Source organism: Lagopus muta, chromosome 3 (genome assembly GCF_023343835.1).
Source record: "Lagopus muta isolate bLagMut1 chromosome 3, bLagMut1 primary, whole genome shotgun sequence".
NCBI lineage: Eukaryota > Metazoa > Chordata > Aves > Galliformes > Phasianidae > Lagopus > Lagopus muta.
This window is the reverse complement of record NC_064435.1, coordinates 42119303-42139376: the sequence shown is the minus strand read 5'-3', so window position 1 is coordinate 42139376 and position 20074 is coordinate 42119303. Positions and strand designations below refer to the sequence as shown.

General features: G+C 38.3%; 1 protein-coding gene across 1 annotated transcript in view; it reads left to right on the top strand.

Annotated features, from left to right (window-relative positions):
• ASXL3 (ASXL transcriptional regulator 3) overlaps positions 1-19549 on the top strand; it is an 82926-nt gene extending 63377 nt beyond the window's left edge. Inside the window, exons 8-11 of the mRNA XM_048940596.1 lie at positions 493-589; positions 1055-1160; positions 6160-8116; positions 10844-19549. Coding sequence (XP_048796553.1) covers positions 493-589; positions 1055-1160; positions 6160-8116; positions 10844-14557 — 5874 coding nt within the window. The 3' untranslated portion in view covers positions 14558-19549. The remainder of the gene's footprint in view (positions 1-492; positions 590-1054; positions 1161-6159; positions 8117-10843) is intronic.
• Positions 19550-20074: the final 525 nt, after the last annotated feature.

Genomic DNA, 20074 nt, shown 5'->3' with positions numbered 1-20074 from the left:
TAACTTATTTTTTAAGGTTACTCATCATCCACTCTTCTGTCCGTACAGCATAATAGCTAACATGAATGTTCATAAAACTGAGAAACAGAGCAAAGTTCTTTTGTCATTATATTTAATTTGTTTCGTACCGTATTCCAGGAAGATGCGCAGGTGCATTAATGAGCTTGATTTTTGACTGTGCACCACAGTTCTAGACATCTTAGGCTCAAGACAGAGAGAGTTGTGATTGAAACACATCAGCTGTAAACTGAGTTATTATCAGTAATAGTGAAGACTGATTACGACTGAAAAGAGCACACTGATGCAGGATTAGTCCTCTCGTGCTTACAGTAACTATAATGAAAAAACAAGTTTTAGTAGTAGCAGATCATTTCCTGTGTTATTTCCACTTTTGATCTGTCCAGCTTCCCTTCATTGGAATTCCACTTTTATGTAATCTTAGATGACGCTCTATCTGACAGTATCTTCTGCTGTTATTGGCTTATTTTCTAGATGGGAAGTGATGGAGTTTTGCGCCTCAGTAGTTCTGCTCTAAACAATGAATTCTTTGCGTATGCAGCACAAGGGTGGAAACAACGATTGGCAGAAGGTAACTTTTTATTTGCTCTCAGATTTACCAAAGAATAATTATTTTCATGAGGAAAGCCACCACTTTTCCATTTGAGGATTACATTAACAAGGGAAAGAGTAATGCAATGGTAACTGAGCAAAATGAACATTGCTGATTCCTTTTTGAATTTAGTCTACATTATCACAACTTCCTGTGACAGTTTATACTGACTGTTAGAAAGGAAAAAAGACAACAACGCATTTTCATCACTGCCAAACCTCGGAAATGTAAATGCAAGTGACTAAATCCCACCAATATAGTTTCAAGATAGTGAAGTTACATGGTAAAGCAAGTCTTGCTACTTCACACTCTTGTTTTTCAGTGTATTCATTGGAGATTGTTGGATGATCAGAAATCACTGTTCATCGTCTGTGTAGCTGTAATGTATAATTATGCATGAAACTAATCGACAACTTTTATTCAATATTAGTATTTGTTTTGTAGGAGAATTTACTCCAGAAATGCAGTTGCGTATCAGACAGGAGATGGAAAAGGAAAAGAAAACAGAGCCTTGGAAAGAAAAATTCTTTGAAAGGTTTTATGGTGAAAAGTAAGTATTGAAGCAAATAAAAGAAAATGAAAAAAATGCTTTTAGGAGCAAATGAAAATATAATTCTCTGCTTCACATAGCACAGTTATATGCTGTAAAACTTAATAAAATGGTTATCAAAGGCATCATTCCCTGATATAAGAAGTTGTGGGTAGAATTATAGTGGCACATCTGCACTTGCATTACAATTGCGTTTTTAAAGGTTCATAACTCATCCATAAAAATTCATTTCAAGGAAGGCTTAAGACACAAGGCTCAAGCATGTGAGTATTTTTTAATTATCTTTTAAAAGATGAGATTAGGTCTGTTCTTAGTGCAAAATATAAATACAGCTTCTTCAGACTAGAAGACTAGTGGAAATATTTCTTTGTGGTTTTTTTCCTTCATTTTTTTCTAAGCTAGTTGTCATTTTTTGAATCAAGTAGTTCTTAGTGTTTGACAGAGATGGCCTTTCACACAGACTGTACAGCGGAAGAGATACTGGATAGAGTCATATAAAAATGACAACTAGTCTAATTTTAGAAGTGAGATGCAAAGGATAAATAGATGCCCATAATTGGCTAAAATGAATTAGATGATATTGCTCCAGGTGTTCCACTGCGCAGAGTCAGCATGATTTGACTGAAGCAGAGATGGCATTCTGCAGAAGTGTGACGCTTAATCCTTAATTCTGTTTTAAGAATCAGAATTTCAAAGAGATTCACATCTCTTAAAAATTGTAAAATCTTCCTTTTGAAATTTGTTTTTAAAAAGTTAATCTGTCCACCTTTTAAATCAGACTTCAATTTTTAAAAATACATATTAAAAATCTTCATCATTATAAAACAATTAATTAGAAGTTACTATTTTCTTATTTTCATATATGAGTAAATGGAATTTATGAATTACACATAGTAGCCAAAAGAAACATCACATGAGATTTCTTAGTTTTGTTATTAGATGCTTTTTGCTTAAGAAATCTGAGACACTGGAAAACCCAAATATGAGTGGTTGACTTAAAGATAAGGCATTAACTGAAATGTTTCTGCAGTAACACTGCTACTTCTCAATCCAGTGCTTTGGGATATTGGGAAATGTGGTGAAAACAAGGCAGGAAATGGACAGATACATTTTAATATTTTATTTTTCAGTCCTTTCTAGGTGCTTCCTCGAAGTGTGAATACTACTACACAATGTTATCTTTAAAAATAATGGAGATTCTAAGGTCTTAGCAATGCTTTGTTATTGTCAAGTGCTTCATTTTTTACTTACAAGTTTTGAGACCTCGATTTATTGATTCCTGTAGCATCAGAAAGTATTTATTAGGTTTTTAGTAAGGGCTTTTCATTATGTGTATCAAGACAACACAGTTACCATCTCCTTATGAAGGAAAAGGCTGTGTAATGTATTAACAAAGGACCTTCCACAACTAGAAGTTTAGTAAGAGCAAAGCTCTATTTGAAGACTGTTGTGAAGACAAGACACAAATGACTGTCGTATGCACAGAGAATGATACTCTGAATTTTACAGAGCCATCAGTCCTGCTGTGCTAGCTGAATGCTGGACACTGTAATGGTTGGCAGATAATTACTTAGTCTGCAGTAATATGTGTCATTTGGAAGATAAGTTCCTGACATCAGCATTGTTATGCAAAATGTCATATCACACATAATTTCCATTGCTTACTAGAGTGTTGAATGTGTTTCCTCCTGCTCTTTCTCTAACATACATTATTTGACTCTCATCCTTCTTCTTGGTTAATATGTAGGCAGCTTCTACTGCTTTACTGCTTGGCCTGTAGTAATTATTCTTCCCATTATTTACTGTCTCTCTGGTAACTTTTCCTGCTGTTTCCCTTGCCTTTTTTTGACTTAGTTATTTTTTTTAAACTTGGTTTGAAGATGATTGGGCTTCATATATTTTCAGTCGTGTTGATTCATCTGAAGTAGCAGATTTTGAAAACTTCCTGAGCAATTTCCCAGATTTGTCATCTCTCTTTCTAACTTGCTTTCCAACCAATCTGCAATCTTGCTCTGACTTCAGCTAATTTGATCATTAAATATTCCATAACTTATTAAAGTTTCACCTCATACCTAGAGAAGAATCATTAATATATGCAGAGTTTTGGAAAACATTTTTATGTGGCATTCAGTGGCTTAGAGTGCTTCTTTCATGTAGGCTATGTGCATTATATTTTTTGTGTTTCTCTCTCTGCCCAGGCAGCTGGGCATGGGACTACCAGTTGTAGTTCACTTTATCAATTTATGTTCATTTTCCATTTTCTCATGTCGTTCTTTTTCCTCTTCTGGACTTAATTTAAAACACAGAAACTTCATTCTGCAGTCATTTATCTAGGATCAGCTGATATGTGTTGCCAGAAATTTGTATTCTTCTGGCTTATGCCCCTAGGACTACAAGGGTTATGTTCTATTGTCTCAATATATTATTTCCTTTCCCAGTCTTGAGTGTGATACGTGTCAGGATTGGCACTGTCAGCTCACTAAATCAAAGGTTTCATTTTGGGCAGACTTCTGAATTTTATTGCTGATATAATCCTTCATTAATTTTCTTTAATTTTCTCTAGTACTACTAATCGCAACACTAGAGTATCAGCATTAGTATATTCTTGAGTAGCTGTTTGTGTCTTTTACCATTTGATAACTGTCTGCCTTTATCAATTGAATCCTGTACTTATCAGCACTTTTCACTGATGGCTGTTTACTGCTGTTCTTGTATTTCTCTGCTCTTTTGCAAAGTTTCAATGTCTGTTTCTCTAAGGAGAATGACAGATCAGCTGTTTATCTTGCAATCTGGGATTGCCTTAAACATCCTGACCTTGAGCCTTCTTCTTTTGAAAGTATTTTTTCCTTCATGGCGATATCTTTTTCAAAATAGTGATATTTGCAGTTCTGCATAAAATTGAAAAACTGATTGAGATTCAGTATGTGTTCTGCTGAACTTAATCCTACACTCTTATTTTTCTACACTTCCTCCTTTTTAATATATTACTTGAGTGTATATATTTGTGCAGTGCCCATGTGGCAGTTGCATTGACCTTTATTGTGTATTTCATTCCTTTGCTGTTTTTTCATTCCATAAATACAAATATCATGCAATATCTTCCATGATGTAAGCTAGCCAGAGAAAATATAACAGTGGCTCCGTTTTCTGTAATGCACTATATTTTCCCCTCTTTATTTTCCTGAGATAACTTTTTCTTATTTGCACAAGAAAAGGAATTTATTCACGTATACCCAGGTAAACTAAACTTTACTCACCTAAACTTAAAATCTAAGCTTAAACTGTATAGGGAACCTATAGTCTATATACAAGAGAGACATATCTCAGAAATGCATTCAATATGGGGAATGTAAAATAGCTGTTCTGAATTACTCTCTGGAGGATCCTCCCTCAGCACATTGATGGCACAGGGAGACTTTGTGCCTATTAACTGACTAGCAGTAGGCAATATTAATAACAACCTTGGGAGTGCTTTTTTACGTACCAGTTCCAGGCTGTGGATTTTCTTCTTTACACCTGTCAGTGTGAATAATGCATCCGATCAGTATTTTTTAAAAGCATAATCACAGATTGCATCTTTTTACATACTTTTTCTGTTCTCCCATATACGTGGGCCTTTGTAATCTCTGTTCCCACTGGCTGCCCATTGGTATGTTCTCCTTCTTCTGTAATATCTGAGTATCTTTCACGCTCGCTTACTGCCATCTTGTTATTCACTTACTTTGTTTTGTGATTAAACTGAGAACAGAGATCAAACTCCTCTTGATTAGATTTTAAGATCATTAAGACCATGACAACTTTTTAAGTCCTCCAACGAAACTTTTGTGTATTTTCTACTGTTGTGGAATCACTCAAGCACAAAATTTATTTGGAAGATCTCACTAAAGGTGCTTGAAGACCTGCTCTGCTGTCCATAGCAGGAAATGAGGATGTCAAAGACCAAACGTTTTTAAAAATAACCACTTTTTTTCCGCCATTGACTTTTCTTTTGTTTTGATTTTTCTTTCTGTTGAAGCAATAAATATCTATTAAAACTGTGTTTTCAGGAACAAAGGTAAGTGAATCTTCAGAAGACAAGTATACAAAGGAATGCAGTTTTTTGCATTTCATCCTTGAAAATGAATGCATTCATTATAAATATCTTTTATCTCCTTAGGAATGTTATTGTTAATTACAGTGAAATCAATTGAAGAGCATATACACAGAAATGTTTATTTAGAAATAATTTTTATCCTAAATGAATATTTAGTTTGCTGAAAGAATGGAGCAGAAACACACAAGCTGTCAGCTGATCGCTTGACTAGTAAAATGAGACTGAAGCAGAATGATTTTGATTTTCATGATAAATGTGAAATGATTGTAGAATTGCAAAACTGAAATGCCTCGTTTGTTGTCTTGGTTTTAGATGCAGCTTTTTCATTTTCACACAGCATTTAAGCCATAGTGCTGGTTGTGTTGACCCTAAATGCAGGTAGAGGAGGAAGAAATGAATTTCCTTTAGAACTGTTACTGACTTATGAAGGCACAGTTATGCATTTCCTCTTCATTGTTGGCAGTGTTAGAATTGCAGTGTTGGGCTGATATATATATATATATATATATATATATATATATATACATATATATATATATATATATATATATGAGTAGTTGTGAATCTATGTAACTCGCGGTTTTTTGTGGCTTTTTTTTTTTATTATTTTTTTGTTGAAGTGCCAAATAGTTAAATAACAAGGAATAGATTATTTATTTTTAAAATATTTAAGTTTTTAACACTACTAAGGCAAGCTGGGTAATTCATTTTCCAAAATATATAAAGCCATATCTACAACTGTAGAAATTAGTCAGCCACCACTTAGCCAAACCACTATTTTAAACTGAATAGTGTGCCCTTTTTTTTGTAAATGGAAGGCATGACTGAGAAAGGAGATTCTACTTCTTTACCATATCTTTGATGAAAAAACCTTTTTTAATAAATTTGTTTGTTTGTTTGTTTCAGATTGGGAATGTCAAGAGGGGAATCTTTGAAACTCACTACAGTGCAGAACAACAATGAAGATGACAGCAATTCTTTGTGTGGATCTTCTGGCACACCTGGTCCTTCTAAGCAAGCAACCTTTGAGGAACATGAACAAAAAGACACTAAAACTCCAGCACTACCAGAAAAAGATAACGGTCCATCTCTTTGTGATATGGAGCAGGTTCCTGTCAAGAATCTAGTGGCAGAGACAGAGGATATACTGATACCTGAGGAATCAATAATTCAGGAGGAGATTGCTGAAGAGGTTGAGACTAGTATTTGTGAATGCCAGGAGGAGAACTATAAAACAGAACAGGAGTTTTCTGAGGAGTCAGAAAGTCCATCTGGAACAAATGAAGAAACAGAGGCAGTGCAGCTTCCAGACAACGCTGAGTCCTGTGTCATGATGAATGATGTAACTGATACTGCATCTCACATTGAAATGAAAGTGGAGTTGAAGTCAGAATGCCCTCAGGAGGAGATGTCTGTTGTGATAGATCAGCTGGAGGATTGTGTATCACCAGCACGATCAGCTTCATCCACAAATTCTGTCAGTGATACAGTAGAGAAGGATTCTGATTCTGCAAAAGAGCTAATTGCTCCAGAAATGCAAAATGCTGCTCTGGAGGGTTCTTTGTTCACTGGTGGGGGCATTGCAGTGGATATGGAGCTTCAAAGTGACCCTGAGGAACAGTCATCTGAGAATGCTTGTATTTCTGAGACTTCCTTTTCCTCTGGAAGTCCAGAAGGACCATGTGTTTGTATTACATCTCCTGGAGGAGATACTCAGTCAACTTCAGAGGAACCCTGTACCCCAGCATCTCTTGAAACAGCTTGTTCATCTGAAGTGTCCAGTACTGAAAACACTGATGGTGATATTCAGCAAAAGGCCACTGATGAGAACTTGCATACATCTTTAATGTCAGAAATCTCTCCAATGTCCACCTCACCTGTAACCTCAGAAGCATCTCTGATGTCAAATTTACCTTTAACATTAGAGGCGTCGCCAGTTTCTAATTTACCTTTAACATCAGAAACATCTCCAATGTCTGATTTACCTATAACATCAGAAACATCTTCAGTATCTTCTGTCCTTCTGACTTCTGAAACATCTGTGGCAAATAGTTTGCCTCTTCCATCAGAAACATCTCCCATTTCAAATTCCCCAAGCAACGAAAGACTTATTTTGCAACAAAGGAAATCACCATGTCTGTCAGAAGAGTCACTCCCTACCTTAAAAGAAGAAAGCTGTACCATTCCTAAGGTGGTTCAAGAAGAGAATCTTGTTGTTCAACCAAAGCAACTTCAGAGTGCACCTGAAAATTTGAAAGTGGGTCCACTAACAATTATACCTGATACTTCAGCACTGGAAGAGCCCCAAAACAAAAACCTTTGTCATCAGCCATGTAAGTCACATTCTGAAATTGAGAAATCCTACATTGCTTCCATCCCAGAACACTCCTCCCCTCCAGAGGTGATCAAAATTAAAAATCACAGTATTCAGCAACGAGGTGACAAGAAGGGGACTCTCTTGCCTTCAGAGGTAGCTGTTTTACCAGAAGGATCAACAGGCAAAAATATTGAACTGTTTCCATCAAAGCAACATGAAAAGCTATATACCTCATCTCTAGATAAATCTTCATTCTCCGAAGTGTGCAGAAGTAAGTCTCATAAGCTAACAGGCGGTACGCAAAGCCGCCTAGAGAGTTCACATTCCTCCAAATCATTAGAAACCACAAAATCACCTGAAGTGAGGAATGAAAGCAGAGACCCAGAGATCCCAAAGAGGAAAACAGCAGAACAGCACAGTTTTGGAATCTGCAAAGAGAAGAGAGCTAGGATAGATGATGATCAGCCTAATCGTAGTGCTTCATCAACAAGTCCATCTGATAAAGATCAGCCACTCAGAGAAGAACCCCGAGTTCCACCCCTTAAGGTAAAGTAATGAAAACCATGCTGACTAAGAAACTGGAGGTTTACTGTTTCCCTTCTGCTGACTGCCTGCAGACCCAGAGCATAGTGAATTTTTGTACAGGTGCGAAAGACCTAAGTGACCTAAGTGCCAACTTCTTTGCTTTACTATCCTTAGCATGCCAAATTATATCTGATGTAAATATACCCATAGTTGTTCAGCCAGGGTCTTTGCTACAGAGCACCTCTGTGTGAGACTAAATTTCCAGAATCTTTGGCTTAATCTGATTAAAGAGCTTCCATGTCATTTATTCAGTGCTGCTTGTCTTTCTTTCTAATTGCCAACTATATTGTCCATTTGTTCTCCCACAGATGAGTTCTCCAGGAAACGTGAATAATAAACCATAGCTATTACTGAGAAAAACAATCTGTGCCTTAATCTATCAAGAGAACCTAAAGTCAGAGTAGTTGGAGATCCCATTGCAAGTCCAGGGCTTGGGGTAGGCTGAAGTATAAGATTTCTAATTTTGTAGTGAAAACCACAGAGCTTGCCATCAGGAGGAAGTGTCTTTGATGTATGTATAAATTGATGTATGTATAAATATCTGTTGAAGGCAAAGCAAAAAATAAAAAGGGTACTCTAACTAAGCTCTTTTAAAGGTGTCCTTCTACTATGTAAGAACGTCTATTCCACTTGAGAAGCATTTTTTTTCTAACAAAGGGATTTCTTGATTTAGTTATATATAGTCCCAGTGTTTTGACCTTTTTAGTTTTCTACATGATGGCATCACCCAAATTTCAGATCCAATTTGCTGAACTTAAGCCACTGACTTTGCAATACTAGTTCCCGATTATTCAGAAATGCCCTTTTCTGCATTTATTTTTAACTGCTGCAATCACTGAAAATGGTTAATATGGCCAGGAGGGCAAATAGGCTAACTGTTTTAATCACTAGTGCAGCAGCTTATTTCAACTAATTTATTTTTATGAGCAGTGATGCAATTGGAAGTTAGCCTGTTCTGAGTTTTACTGATATTCTTTCGTATTTGGAAAGTCTTTATCCAGCCTAATAAATTCTATTAATTCTCTACAGCCAAAGGAATGTAGATCACTAGGGAAGAAAAAAAGTCATGGCTATAATAGTAAAAATAATCAAGCACTTAGAGCTTTAGCAGTTCTGGTGATTCAAAGTGGGAAATGGGGGGAAAAAAAGACACTGAGAAAGAAAGCAAAATGTTTTGAAGTTATTGTAAGCTTGCAGTACTCTTTAAAATATGTTAATATAAATTTTAATTGATCTGTTCAACAACTGAGGAACAAACCTGATGATGAAAGGTGTTGGTTTCAAATAATAACCTTATTTCTTATGTAATATGCCAAAGAGGGGTAAACAAAATCAGAATTCACCTTCCGATGAGTGCTTAGTGGCATTAACTGCTAGGAAGAGTGAAATATTCCAGCCCTCTGTGTGAGTCCATCAGCTGGGCTGTCTGAAGACCGTCAGTCTTGCACAGTCATGTCAAACAAAACCTGATGGCTCCAAGCAGTGAATGAGGATATTAAAACTTGGCAGGCATTTCCAAAAATAACTTTGAACGATCATTTCAAGATGGTTTTTTTTTTGCAGAAAAACTATTTGCTTTTGGGTTATCTCACCAACAAACCACTTTGCTTGTTATTGAAAGAGAGGAAAGAACCTCCTTTCTCCTAAATCTGATAAGACTTTCACTTGCTGTCATACCTTATGACTACTTTTGTTAGAAATAATACTATGTAGGTTTTTTTTCCAGCTCCTTTCAGGAAAGAAGTGATAGCACTAAACACTAAATCCTATTACTGTGGACAGTCAGTAAATCTATGTCCTTTTTAAAAAAATGAAATGTTCTCTTGCCAGGCTTTGGGCATTCTAAAAGAGCATACAAGTTACAAAGTGATTCCAGGATTTCTAATCTCTAACCCTGAAAGCGGGTGTGCCTAATTAGAAAACATACAAATAATCATAGTGATTCTAGAGATTATTACTTTGCTTAAAGGTTTTGGTATTTAATGTCTTGTTTGCACTTTTAATGTTTGAAGGTTTGAGATTTTCGTTTTTGAAATGCAGTAGTGTAGGAGGTATTCCAGGGATGTACTAAAGTGAGTTTCTTAAAATTCTAGTTGAGGATGAGAAAGATGTATCCTTGGTGATTCACTTCTTTTATAGTACTCTAAAGTGCTCTGTGATATAATGTGAAAAACAAGCTCAGTGGTTGTACTGGTGCTACTTCTACATCCTGTCTAGAGGCAAGATTTGTTGCCTGATATGTAAGGGGAATACAGGCTGTTCCTAATGGCTTAGTCACTGGAGGCTAAGGAGCAAAAGCACTGCACTGTTGTTATTTTTTCATGTGTTTGTAGCAAATGCTTAGTACTTTCCCAGTATTATTGCACTAGGCCTGTTCATCTTCTCAGTTAGATGCAGACAGAACAGAACTGATAAACTGTGTCAGATAAGCATCATGTAGTCCTCCAGTTCAGTCTTTCTTCCAGTCAAGAAAGCAGCATGAGTAGGCTAAAACAGGTGTCAGTTTGTGCTGCTGGACAATGAGAAAATAATGCAGTGCAAACATCATTACTTTCTAACATTTTTCTGTCCAGTGGCACTGAACAGTAATTCCCTTCATCACCTTGTTCTGACCCTTGTAAGAGACAAGTGACGCTAACTAAAGTCGTTGATCTGATTCAATTTATTGTTTTTCTTTTCTTCCTTTAGATTCAACTTTCAAAAATTGGACCACCTTTTATCATCAAGAGCCAACCTGTTTCAAAACCAGAACCTCGAGTTTCCCCAAGTACATCGGTCAGCAGTGGAAGGAACACTGGGGCTAGAACTCTTGCAGATATCAAAGCAAGAGCTCAGCAAGCACGAGCCCAAAGAGAAGCAGCAGCTGCAGCAGCTGTGGCCGCAGCTGCAAGCATTGTCTCTGGAGCAATGGGGACTCCATGCGAAGGTGGGAAGACAAGAACACTGGCACACATCAAGGAACAAACAAAGGCCAAGCTATTTGCAAAGCATCAAGCCAGAGCTCATTTACTCCAGACTAATAAAGAATCAAAGTCACAGTTCAACTCAAAGGAAAGTACCTCATCTCTAGAAGTATCAGCGTCTACTGATACAAAGATTGAAGGTTCTACCGGTGTCATTATAGTTAATCCTAACTGCAGGTCCCCTAGCAACAAATCTGCTCATCACCGTGAGACTACCACTTTATTACAGCAGTCACTTAACACAGCTACATTACCAGAAACTGCTATTGAGATACCGGTGCACAGTTCCGATGAGAATATACCTATGCCACAATTGTGTGAGAAAATTATTTCATCTACCTCTACTGAAAGTAACAGTGTGAACAGTGTGCCAGTGCTTTATAATAAAAGTTCAGTCTCTGTGTCTGTTTGCAGCACTGCTATGTCTGGAGCAATTAAAGAACTTTCTTTTGCAAGTTCTGTTGATAAATCCTCTGTTTTAATGTCTGTTGACAGTGTGAACACAGCAGTTTCAGCTTGTAATATAAAAATGCTGAAATCCATCCAAGGGGCTGATACTCCATGCATAGCCGTTGGACCAAAATGTATTGATAACAGTAATGTACCGGTCTCCATAGACAGTACAGTTTTATCAAATGCCGTCGATGACAAAAGGTTGCCAATACCAAGTAGCAATGCAAATAATGCAGTCTCCGGTCATTATGCCGCTGTGCCAGCTTCATCCATTGCAAATAACTTGCCAAATCATCTCTCTGGTAGTTCTGTGTTGATTCCCCCAGTGGGGACTACCACCAGATTTTCTTCTGATAAGATAGCCATAACAGGGTGTAACGAGCAAAGCGCTGTTTCCATCCACACTACCGTCAGGTCAGCTTTAAGTTGCGGTGAGGCTGTTGCAGTAGCAGATTCTATCTCAAGGCCACCCATTTCAATGTTTACTGGTAACATGGTGACAATAAGCTCCTACGATAATGCTACTAAATTAAATGCTGATCTCTTAGACAAAAGTTCTGGAGCACGAAACCGAATGGATCTCTCGGGTAAATCTCAGCCAGTGAGCTATACACAAACTGCCATGAATAGATCTATACCTTGCAAAGTCATTGTTGACCACACTACAAATTTGAATTCCAGTCTGTCGCTTTCTTCTTCAATTGAAAATGCAGAGAACAGCACTGACCTGCAGAGCAGACCTGTGCGGACAGAAGCTGCCTTACAAAGTATAGCCTGTTCTCAGGTGTCTGTAATAAGCAGGCCTGAAGTAGTCTCTAATGAAAGCCTTGAGCACAGTTCCAGCTTTATCAACATTACAGCAAAGCAAGACAGCAAGAACTTGCAGGCAGGTTGTTCAAGTCTTCGAGAAGTGCCACTTGCTCCCCAGGATAAATTAATTGAGGTGGTTACTCCCAGCCAAGGTTTTTCTGAGCAGTTAAGAGGTCCTTCAGCATTTAAAAATGAAGCAGATGCTGCCTGTGTCAGTCAGTATAGCACTAACAATAGAATTTGTTGGCATGATGAAGAGGCAATGAGCACAGACCAGCCGGTGGTCAGCCATCTTAATGCCAGTAAGCATAAGGAATATGCAGAACAAAACTGCTTAAAAAGTGTCAAAACCGAACCTTCCGGTTACACGCAAATGTCAGAGCTGCAGTCCAGGAATCTTTTGACAAGCCTTGCTGTTCCTGTTAAATCTGAAACTAACGAGTCTGACAAGTGCTTCAGGATGGATACAGAGGATTTCACAGGCCCTGAAATGGCCGCCCAACCCACAGAAATAGCCCCAAGCGCTCAGCCAGCACAGGCCGCCGCCAAGGCACCCATTGCGGATTCCATGGATGACTCCCTGTCCCTGACAACAGAAACCCTCAAAAGAGTTACAAGTGCTGGGGGCTCAAGCTGTCGCCTCTCATCAGTGGAGGCCAACAATCCTTTAGTGACACAATTACTGCAAGGCAATCTGCCTTTAGAGAAAGTGCTGCCGCAGCCCAGATCAGGAGCCAAACTAGAAATTAGCAGGCTTCCCTTGCCTTTGCAAACTACCTCAGTATGTAAAACAGCGGTGTCCGAGAGAAATATTGGTGAGCATCCTTCCAGTTCTCCTAACCCAGATGGTAAAGGATTTACAGCAGGCAGCATAGCCCCGCTACAAATCAGAAAGCGTGAAAACCATCCAAAAAAGAGGATGGCCAGGACTATAGGGGAACATGCTCAAATTAAATGCGAGCCTGGGAAGGTGTCAATGGACAGCGATGTTAAAGCAACTCCTTGTGTAATTAGTTCCAGCATGAACCAGCTAGGGCATGGGCAGCCATTTAAACAAGAGTGGCTGAACAAACATGCAGTTCAGAGCCGCATCGCTCACAGCCCAGAGATCAAGCAGCAGAAGAGGCCATTGCCTTCGTGCAGTTTCCAGCAGAGCTTATTTCACATTGATAAAAACGGCAGCTTTCATGCAGAAGCTAGTACCTCACATAGACAGCATTTTTACCAAATGTCCATGGCTGCGAGAGGCCCGATTCCCACGGCATCTTTGTTGCAAGCTACATCAAAAGGCCCACCTGGCTGCAATGCATTTGCTTTTAGCAGACACCTGGAACAGAAGAGCTTGGGAGATGGGAATATTTCTACAGCAGCTCACCAGCTGAGGCTAGGAAGTGTCTTTTCCCCTAGTATTCAGATTAAGGAAGGTGATGACATTGCCAGTGCCTCTCAGACGCTCCAGAGTAAAACCTTAGTGCATCCTCCCCCTCCACCCCCACCCCTGCCCCCACTTCCCCCTTCTCACCCAAATGTAGATGTCCCCTCTGATCAAAAACAACCGACAGTTACTATGGAAACCACAAAAAGACTTAGTTGGCCTCAGCCAGCAAGCATCTGTAGCAATATAAAATCTGAACCTGTTTCTTTTGAGGAAGGTTTAAGCAGCAGCTGTGAACTGGGCATGAAACAAGCTTCCTATGATCAGAACGAAGTGAAAGAACAGTTAAAAACATTTGCATTAAAGAATGCAGATTTCTCTTCCTATTTACTCACTGAGCCACAGAAGCCTTTTACCCAACTTGCTGCTCCAAAAATACAGACGCAGCACCCGCAGCCACAGCAGCAGCAGCAGCAGCAGCAGCAGCAGCAGCAGCAGCAGCTCTGTGGAAGTTATCCAACAATACACTTCGGTAGCACAAGCTTCAAAAGGGCAGCATCTGCAATTGAGAAATCGATTGGGATGTTAGGAAGTGGCTCGAACGCTGCCACGGGCCTGTCTAACCAGAACGTGCAGATGCCGGTTCAGAAATTTTCTGACAGTAGCAATGCCGATGAACTGGAACTGAAATGCTCTTGCAGGCTGAAAGCCATGATTGTGTGCAAAGGCTGTGGCGCCTTCTGTCATGATGACTGCATAGGGCCTTCCAAACTGTGTGTAGCTTGCCTGGTTGTACGGTAGAGACTGGGTCAAAGATGCAGTATCCCTTGTCAACGCGGGAGAATAGGGCAGAGGAATGGAGGGATGGAACAGTTTAGGCCATTAACAGTTTGCAATTAGTTGTTTGGCTGTTTATTTTTGTTATTTTTTTTCCCCCTCTTGGTGCTTTCAGAATTCAATTATTCTGGCCTACGTGCCATTTGCAGGAAAGAAGAGGAAACCTGTAGGACTAGTTTAAAAAAAAACTGAGAGCTTTGCCACCAAAGCTTCTATGAGCATTCATGCTGTTATGAAAAGATTAAAAAAAAAAAAAAAAAAGGCATTATTGCATGGCATTCCTAGCTCCTATTTATTTGCACAAAGTGCAGCACATTTTCCCCCACTTTTTTGATTGTTGATAGAAGCTACCGGTTAAAGATCAGTGGAAAATTAACTCTACGAGAAATGGAGTACTATGCAGAACTGCACACTGCATGCCAGCTGCCCATCATGTGGGCAGGGTGTGCACATTGGTCATGGTAGCCTCTCAGTTACTTTGCAGTTTTTCTGCTAATTGAATTGTTTTTTTAAAACTTGTACTGTCTAGACCTAAAATATAGTCACCTCACTTAGCAAAAAATGAGGAATTTAGATCATTAGAAGAGTTTCCTCATGTGCCTGCTGGAGATTATGGAACTGAAATCTTACTTATCATCTCTTCTCCTTGATTCCTTGAGAAAGACTCATATTAGTGATGGGTTAGTGAGACCAGCACTGGAATCACGTTGCCTTCAGTAGAGTCTTGAGAAAGTAACTTTTCTACTGGGGATTAGAAGCCTCTTTTCCTGTTTCCTCAAATATTCTTTGTATTTGTCTCTCTAATCTGTCCACTTGGTTCGTCAGCCCCAAATGTATATAGGGTCAGACGTATGTAATAGGTTCTGGATATTTTAGCCGTCCTGTGGTCTAAAATCAATGCATTTTTATGATGAATTAATAAGGAAATATTCTAATTGTGTATTAATTGAATACTAGATTATCTGTTATTTTTCCTTTTATGTGAGTTACTCAAAATAACATCTGAATTTTGTCACTTAAAATCATTCTTAAGCACTACTTTTTCTTTTTTTTTTTTTTTTCCCCTGAAAGAAATGTGGACCTCTTACTCTACATTTTAGAAATTTGAAAGCGAAAAGGCATTTTTTAAAGGGATACTGCATCTTTAAAGTGATCTTCAGTATTTATCCAGTACTGTATTTAAATTTAGGACTATAGTTGCATTCCATATGTGTGAGCCACCATTACAGCAGATAAGAGAAACAATAATTTGGGGGCCCTATACACCTAAAAGGAAAATATTATAAAGGGATAAAGCACGTGCAGTTGCTGGGGAGATGAAAATTCCTGTTTTTTTTCACTCCCACTTCAAGAACACAGAATGTAGAGTGCAAATCATCCATCTGTTAATACATGATTGGGTCTGCCCAAATGTGAGCATCAGAGAGAAATGTTATTTTTACCATTACAGTAGCACCTCATTAATCCAAAGGCCTTCCAATCTGCTCAAGAAAACTGGTTTTCTTTTCACAGTTCTCAGAGCAATGTAATAAGAGTGTAATAAGTGTGCATCAGGTGTAATACTGTTTAGATCTCAGCATTACTTAAGTATATAATGCTGCAGTTACTGTGGCATTCTGAAATATTGTGAATTAATATTAATGTGAATGAATTTAGGAAATTAATGATTTTAGGAAACAGCATACTACATTTTACACAGTACTTTTTAAATTCAATCTGTGTTTACACACTTACTAGTAAGCTGTAACGGGTCTCCGTGACGCTGGTATTAGTGAGGTCCTACTGAATGGAGGAATCGCATTTATTTCCTTGTGGGACCATTTTTGCAAACATGATAAATGCCGTTTGTTGTCTTAACATTGAGCTGGAATATCTACAACATACATTCCTGTCATAGGAAGCTCTATGGTGCACCTTGATGTTCTCTTTTATTGTAATTAGCAACATATCAATATTATTTTTGACACTGTGTGATACAAAGGCCATTTATAATTACACTAACAAATTTGTTGCTGATACAATAATATATTTTTTCTATACAAAAGTGCTCCTTAATATGAAATGAGAGTTAAGAAACGGCTTCTCAGCATTTTCACGTCTCCTCGTAAGACAATATGCCAGCCAAGCAAAAACCTAGAAGTAATCTGTGAAAATTTGCACTCAGTGGTATGCTGCTGGAAAAATAGCGACTGGAAAATACTCATGGGTAAGCATGAGTGTAGTCAGTTCATGCATATCAAGTTCATATTTGAGGAGCCTTTGTATTGGAATTGTATTGCATTGTATTTATACTTGGTATAGGTAGGATGCTTCTATTTAAAATGAAGAGCGACCAGTCTTAGACTTCTTATAACCTGTGTTTATATTAGCCTGCTGGGAATCCTTATTTCTAGCTCAGGTTTTCCTGTCCACAGCACATAAGTCAATATTTGTTTGTACTTGCATCTTGAAATACTTCTTGTATTGACTAACATCATACAGAAATAAATTCCAGCCACAAAAATAGTTTTACTTTGTTCAAAGGATAAGAGTGTGACTAATGTGGTAGGTAACTCATTCATGTCAGATTGACATATTTGTATCAGGATTGCAACTTGCATGTGTGAGGTCATGATAAAATGTTATTTAAAGTGGCATTAGACTAAATGGTGCTATGTTGTATTACACCACTGACCAAACTCTTCCATAGTGCAGTTCCATTTCTTTCATTCACGAGTCACTGAAATTGCACCAGGAATAAATTTGACCAATTAGTTAACAACAGTTGTGAAATGTTGTTACAGAAAATAGTTTTAGGTTATTGAAATATTCAAAAGCAACTGCAGTGATATGGGAACCCACTTAGTAGGACTGAAAATCTTTCTTGCATTCTCATATCACACAAATGCTTGGGGAAGAGTGACCTATGGTCCTAAAGCAGAACACAATCACCTTTAGAAGTTAATTTTGAATGACTCCTTTTCTTTTGGGCTTCACGCCCAATGTCATTCTGTTTTCTTATGACTGTGCAGTTTGCACCATTGGGTGTTAATAGTTTATGCACTGAAAAGTGGTGAAAGATTTGCTTGATAACACACTGCTCTGTGTTTGTGTGTACATACGTGTTCCAATGTCCAGCACATATTATTTACTTCGTTTTTTTTTTTGTAAATCTCCAGATCTGTTCCCCTCTCCTAACTCCCACTCCTACCCCTGAAGCAGCACTTTTGGGTAAAAGGGAGAAACACTCCTTTTTTCTTTCCTCCCTCTTTGTTTTTGTTAATTGCATACCTGCGAGTTATGCAGATAACATTAGGGCATTTGCAGTGTGTGTATTTGCGTGTTCCTGTTCTGAACTAGTTTTCCAAGCAGAAATTCCCTTTGAAATAACATAAAAAAGAAAAAAAAGAAAAAAAAAAAGAAAAAAAAAAAGGAAATGGTAAACTGGATGCTCCCTGTTTGCGTTTTATTTACCTGCTGAGGTCTAGTACATGAAACAATGTTTAAAAGACAAAAATCAAGGTTGAGCCATAAAGCAAAAGGTGTATTCTCTGTACTATAGACTTTCTTCTTGAGGGCGGTGCATGTTGTCAGGGTAAGCTATGGAACGTGCAGATGGTTTTTCAGGGCCCTGCAATTCCTTGCCCGGCTTTTAAGCTGGTGCATATGGTGCTTTATAATGCAATTTCTGAAGTAAAATTACCTTATGCTGCACCCCCTTCCCCTTATGAACACACGCACAATTTCAGAATAGTTATTGTAGCCTCTGGTTGAGCAGTTTTACCAAGGTGTGGTGAAGTACCGGGATAAGCACGAGCTGAGAAATGCCACCAAAAGGGATCGTTGTAGCTGCCGCATGTGAGGGGCCCTGCTCTGAGCACTGAATGACTTCCCCAGCCTCCTGGCACAGCACGGCCGGGCGTCCTCTGGGCTCTGCGGGACATTCGGTGGCTCTGTCATGGACCCAAGTAGCCAAGTGTTTCCAAGTCTATGAAATCCTGTTGTCTTCGGTCATCATGCTTTGTCACTGTAAAACCAACAACAACAAAAAGCGTTTTTTTAGTCTAATTTAAGGAGCTGCTTCTTTTATAGCACATAATATTTCGCTTTGTACTATATTTGATAGTTAAAGAATAATTTAGTCAGTAGAATAACTTTGTTGTATTTGTACTGTTCATGAATGTTACAAGAAAAGTGCTTTACTTTGTTGCCATCATTCTCTTGTACTGCTGTAAAATATTTTTTCTGCTTTATGGAAACTTAACACAATCCACATTTTCAGTACAGGGTTTTTTGTATGTATGTTTTTTGTTGGCTTTTTTTTTTTCTGTTTTTTTTTTTGTCAGTATTCTGAATGTTTACATCTGTTTGACATTAGCCATTCTATGCCTTCATAGGGCAGTATTACTCCTACAGTATAACAGCAATGTGAAATCCACTCATAATCCACATGCATGAGAAATACAGGTTAAGTGGGGAGATCCCTACCGTGCGCCATGCGTAGATATTTTTCTATCCACATTCAGTGATGTAAATACACTCCTTCAGTCCTCTACCAAAGAAAATATTATTCCCATGGGACAAGGTTGGAAAATGGTTCTCTGAATCTTCCGAAGGAGGTGTAGTTGAATTCAGCAGGATTGCTACAGTTCAATGCTGTTATGCGTCGCTGTGTTACCCAGCCCAACCCAGCTGGGGGAAACAAGCATCTTGGCAGTTTTTTTGTTTCAAGACAGCGTTTTGTTTAGAATTCAGGGATCGTGCTTTCTTTAATGGTGCTGGTTTTGTTTTTTTGTTTTGTTTTGTTTTTTTAAGAAAACATTTTGTTGCCTCCAAAAGTGACCGCTCACAAAACCATAAATTAAATAAAATAATTTGTCTTCGTACCTTCTCTCTTCTCCCTTTCCTTTTCCCCTTTTCTGTCCCTTGAAAATAACAACTTGAGCTTCAATATTAAACTATTCTGGAAAAAAAAAAATAAAGAGATAAAATAACGTTTGCCATTTGTTTATTTATTTTCCATTCAGTGCCTTTTGCAGGAGATCCTGCTTGTGCACATCCACTGTATGTACATATAGGTCAGTGAAAGAGAAATGGGAGAGAAACCAGTCCTCTGGAAAGGATCTGTAAGTGACAGTTATGTAAGAATTAATCTGAACGGCATCTGATGTAACTCAAGCATTACCATCTTATATCAGTAAAATAAACTAGGTGTTATGTATTAAGTTGTTGTAAGTAGAACAGTTTGTGGATGAAAGTAATTATCATGCTTTGGAGAGTTAATGCCTGGTGTATCTGAGTGTTTCCCCTCCATCTGCAACCCCGTCCAGAATGGTCCTAACAACTCTGCATTCAGATGTGCACCTCTGTCATTGCTCATCCTCACAGCAGAAGTTAAAGGTCTGTAGTGCCTGTAAGGGGGCCAGCCCAAACTGTACCTCTCAAAGCAGTTATCCTTTGAAGTCTGGCGTGTTATTGGAATGTTATTGGCATGTAGTGGAA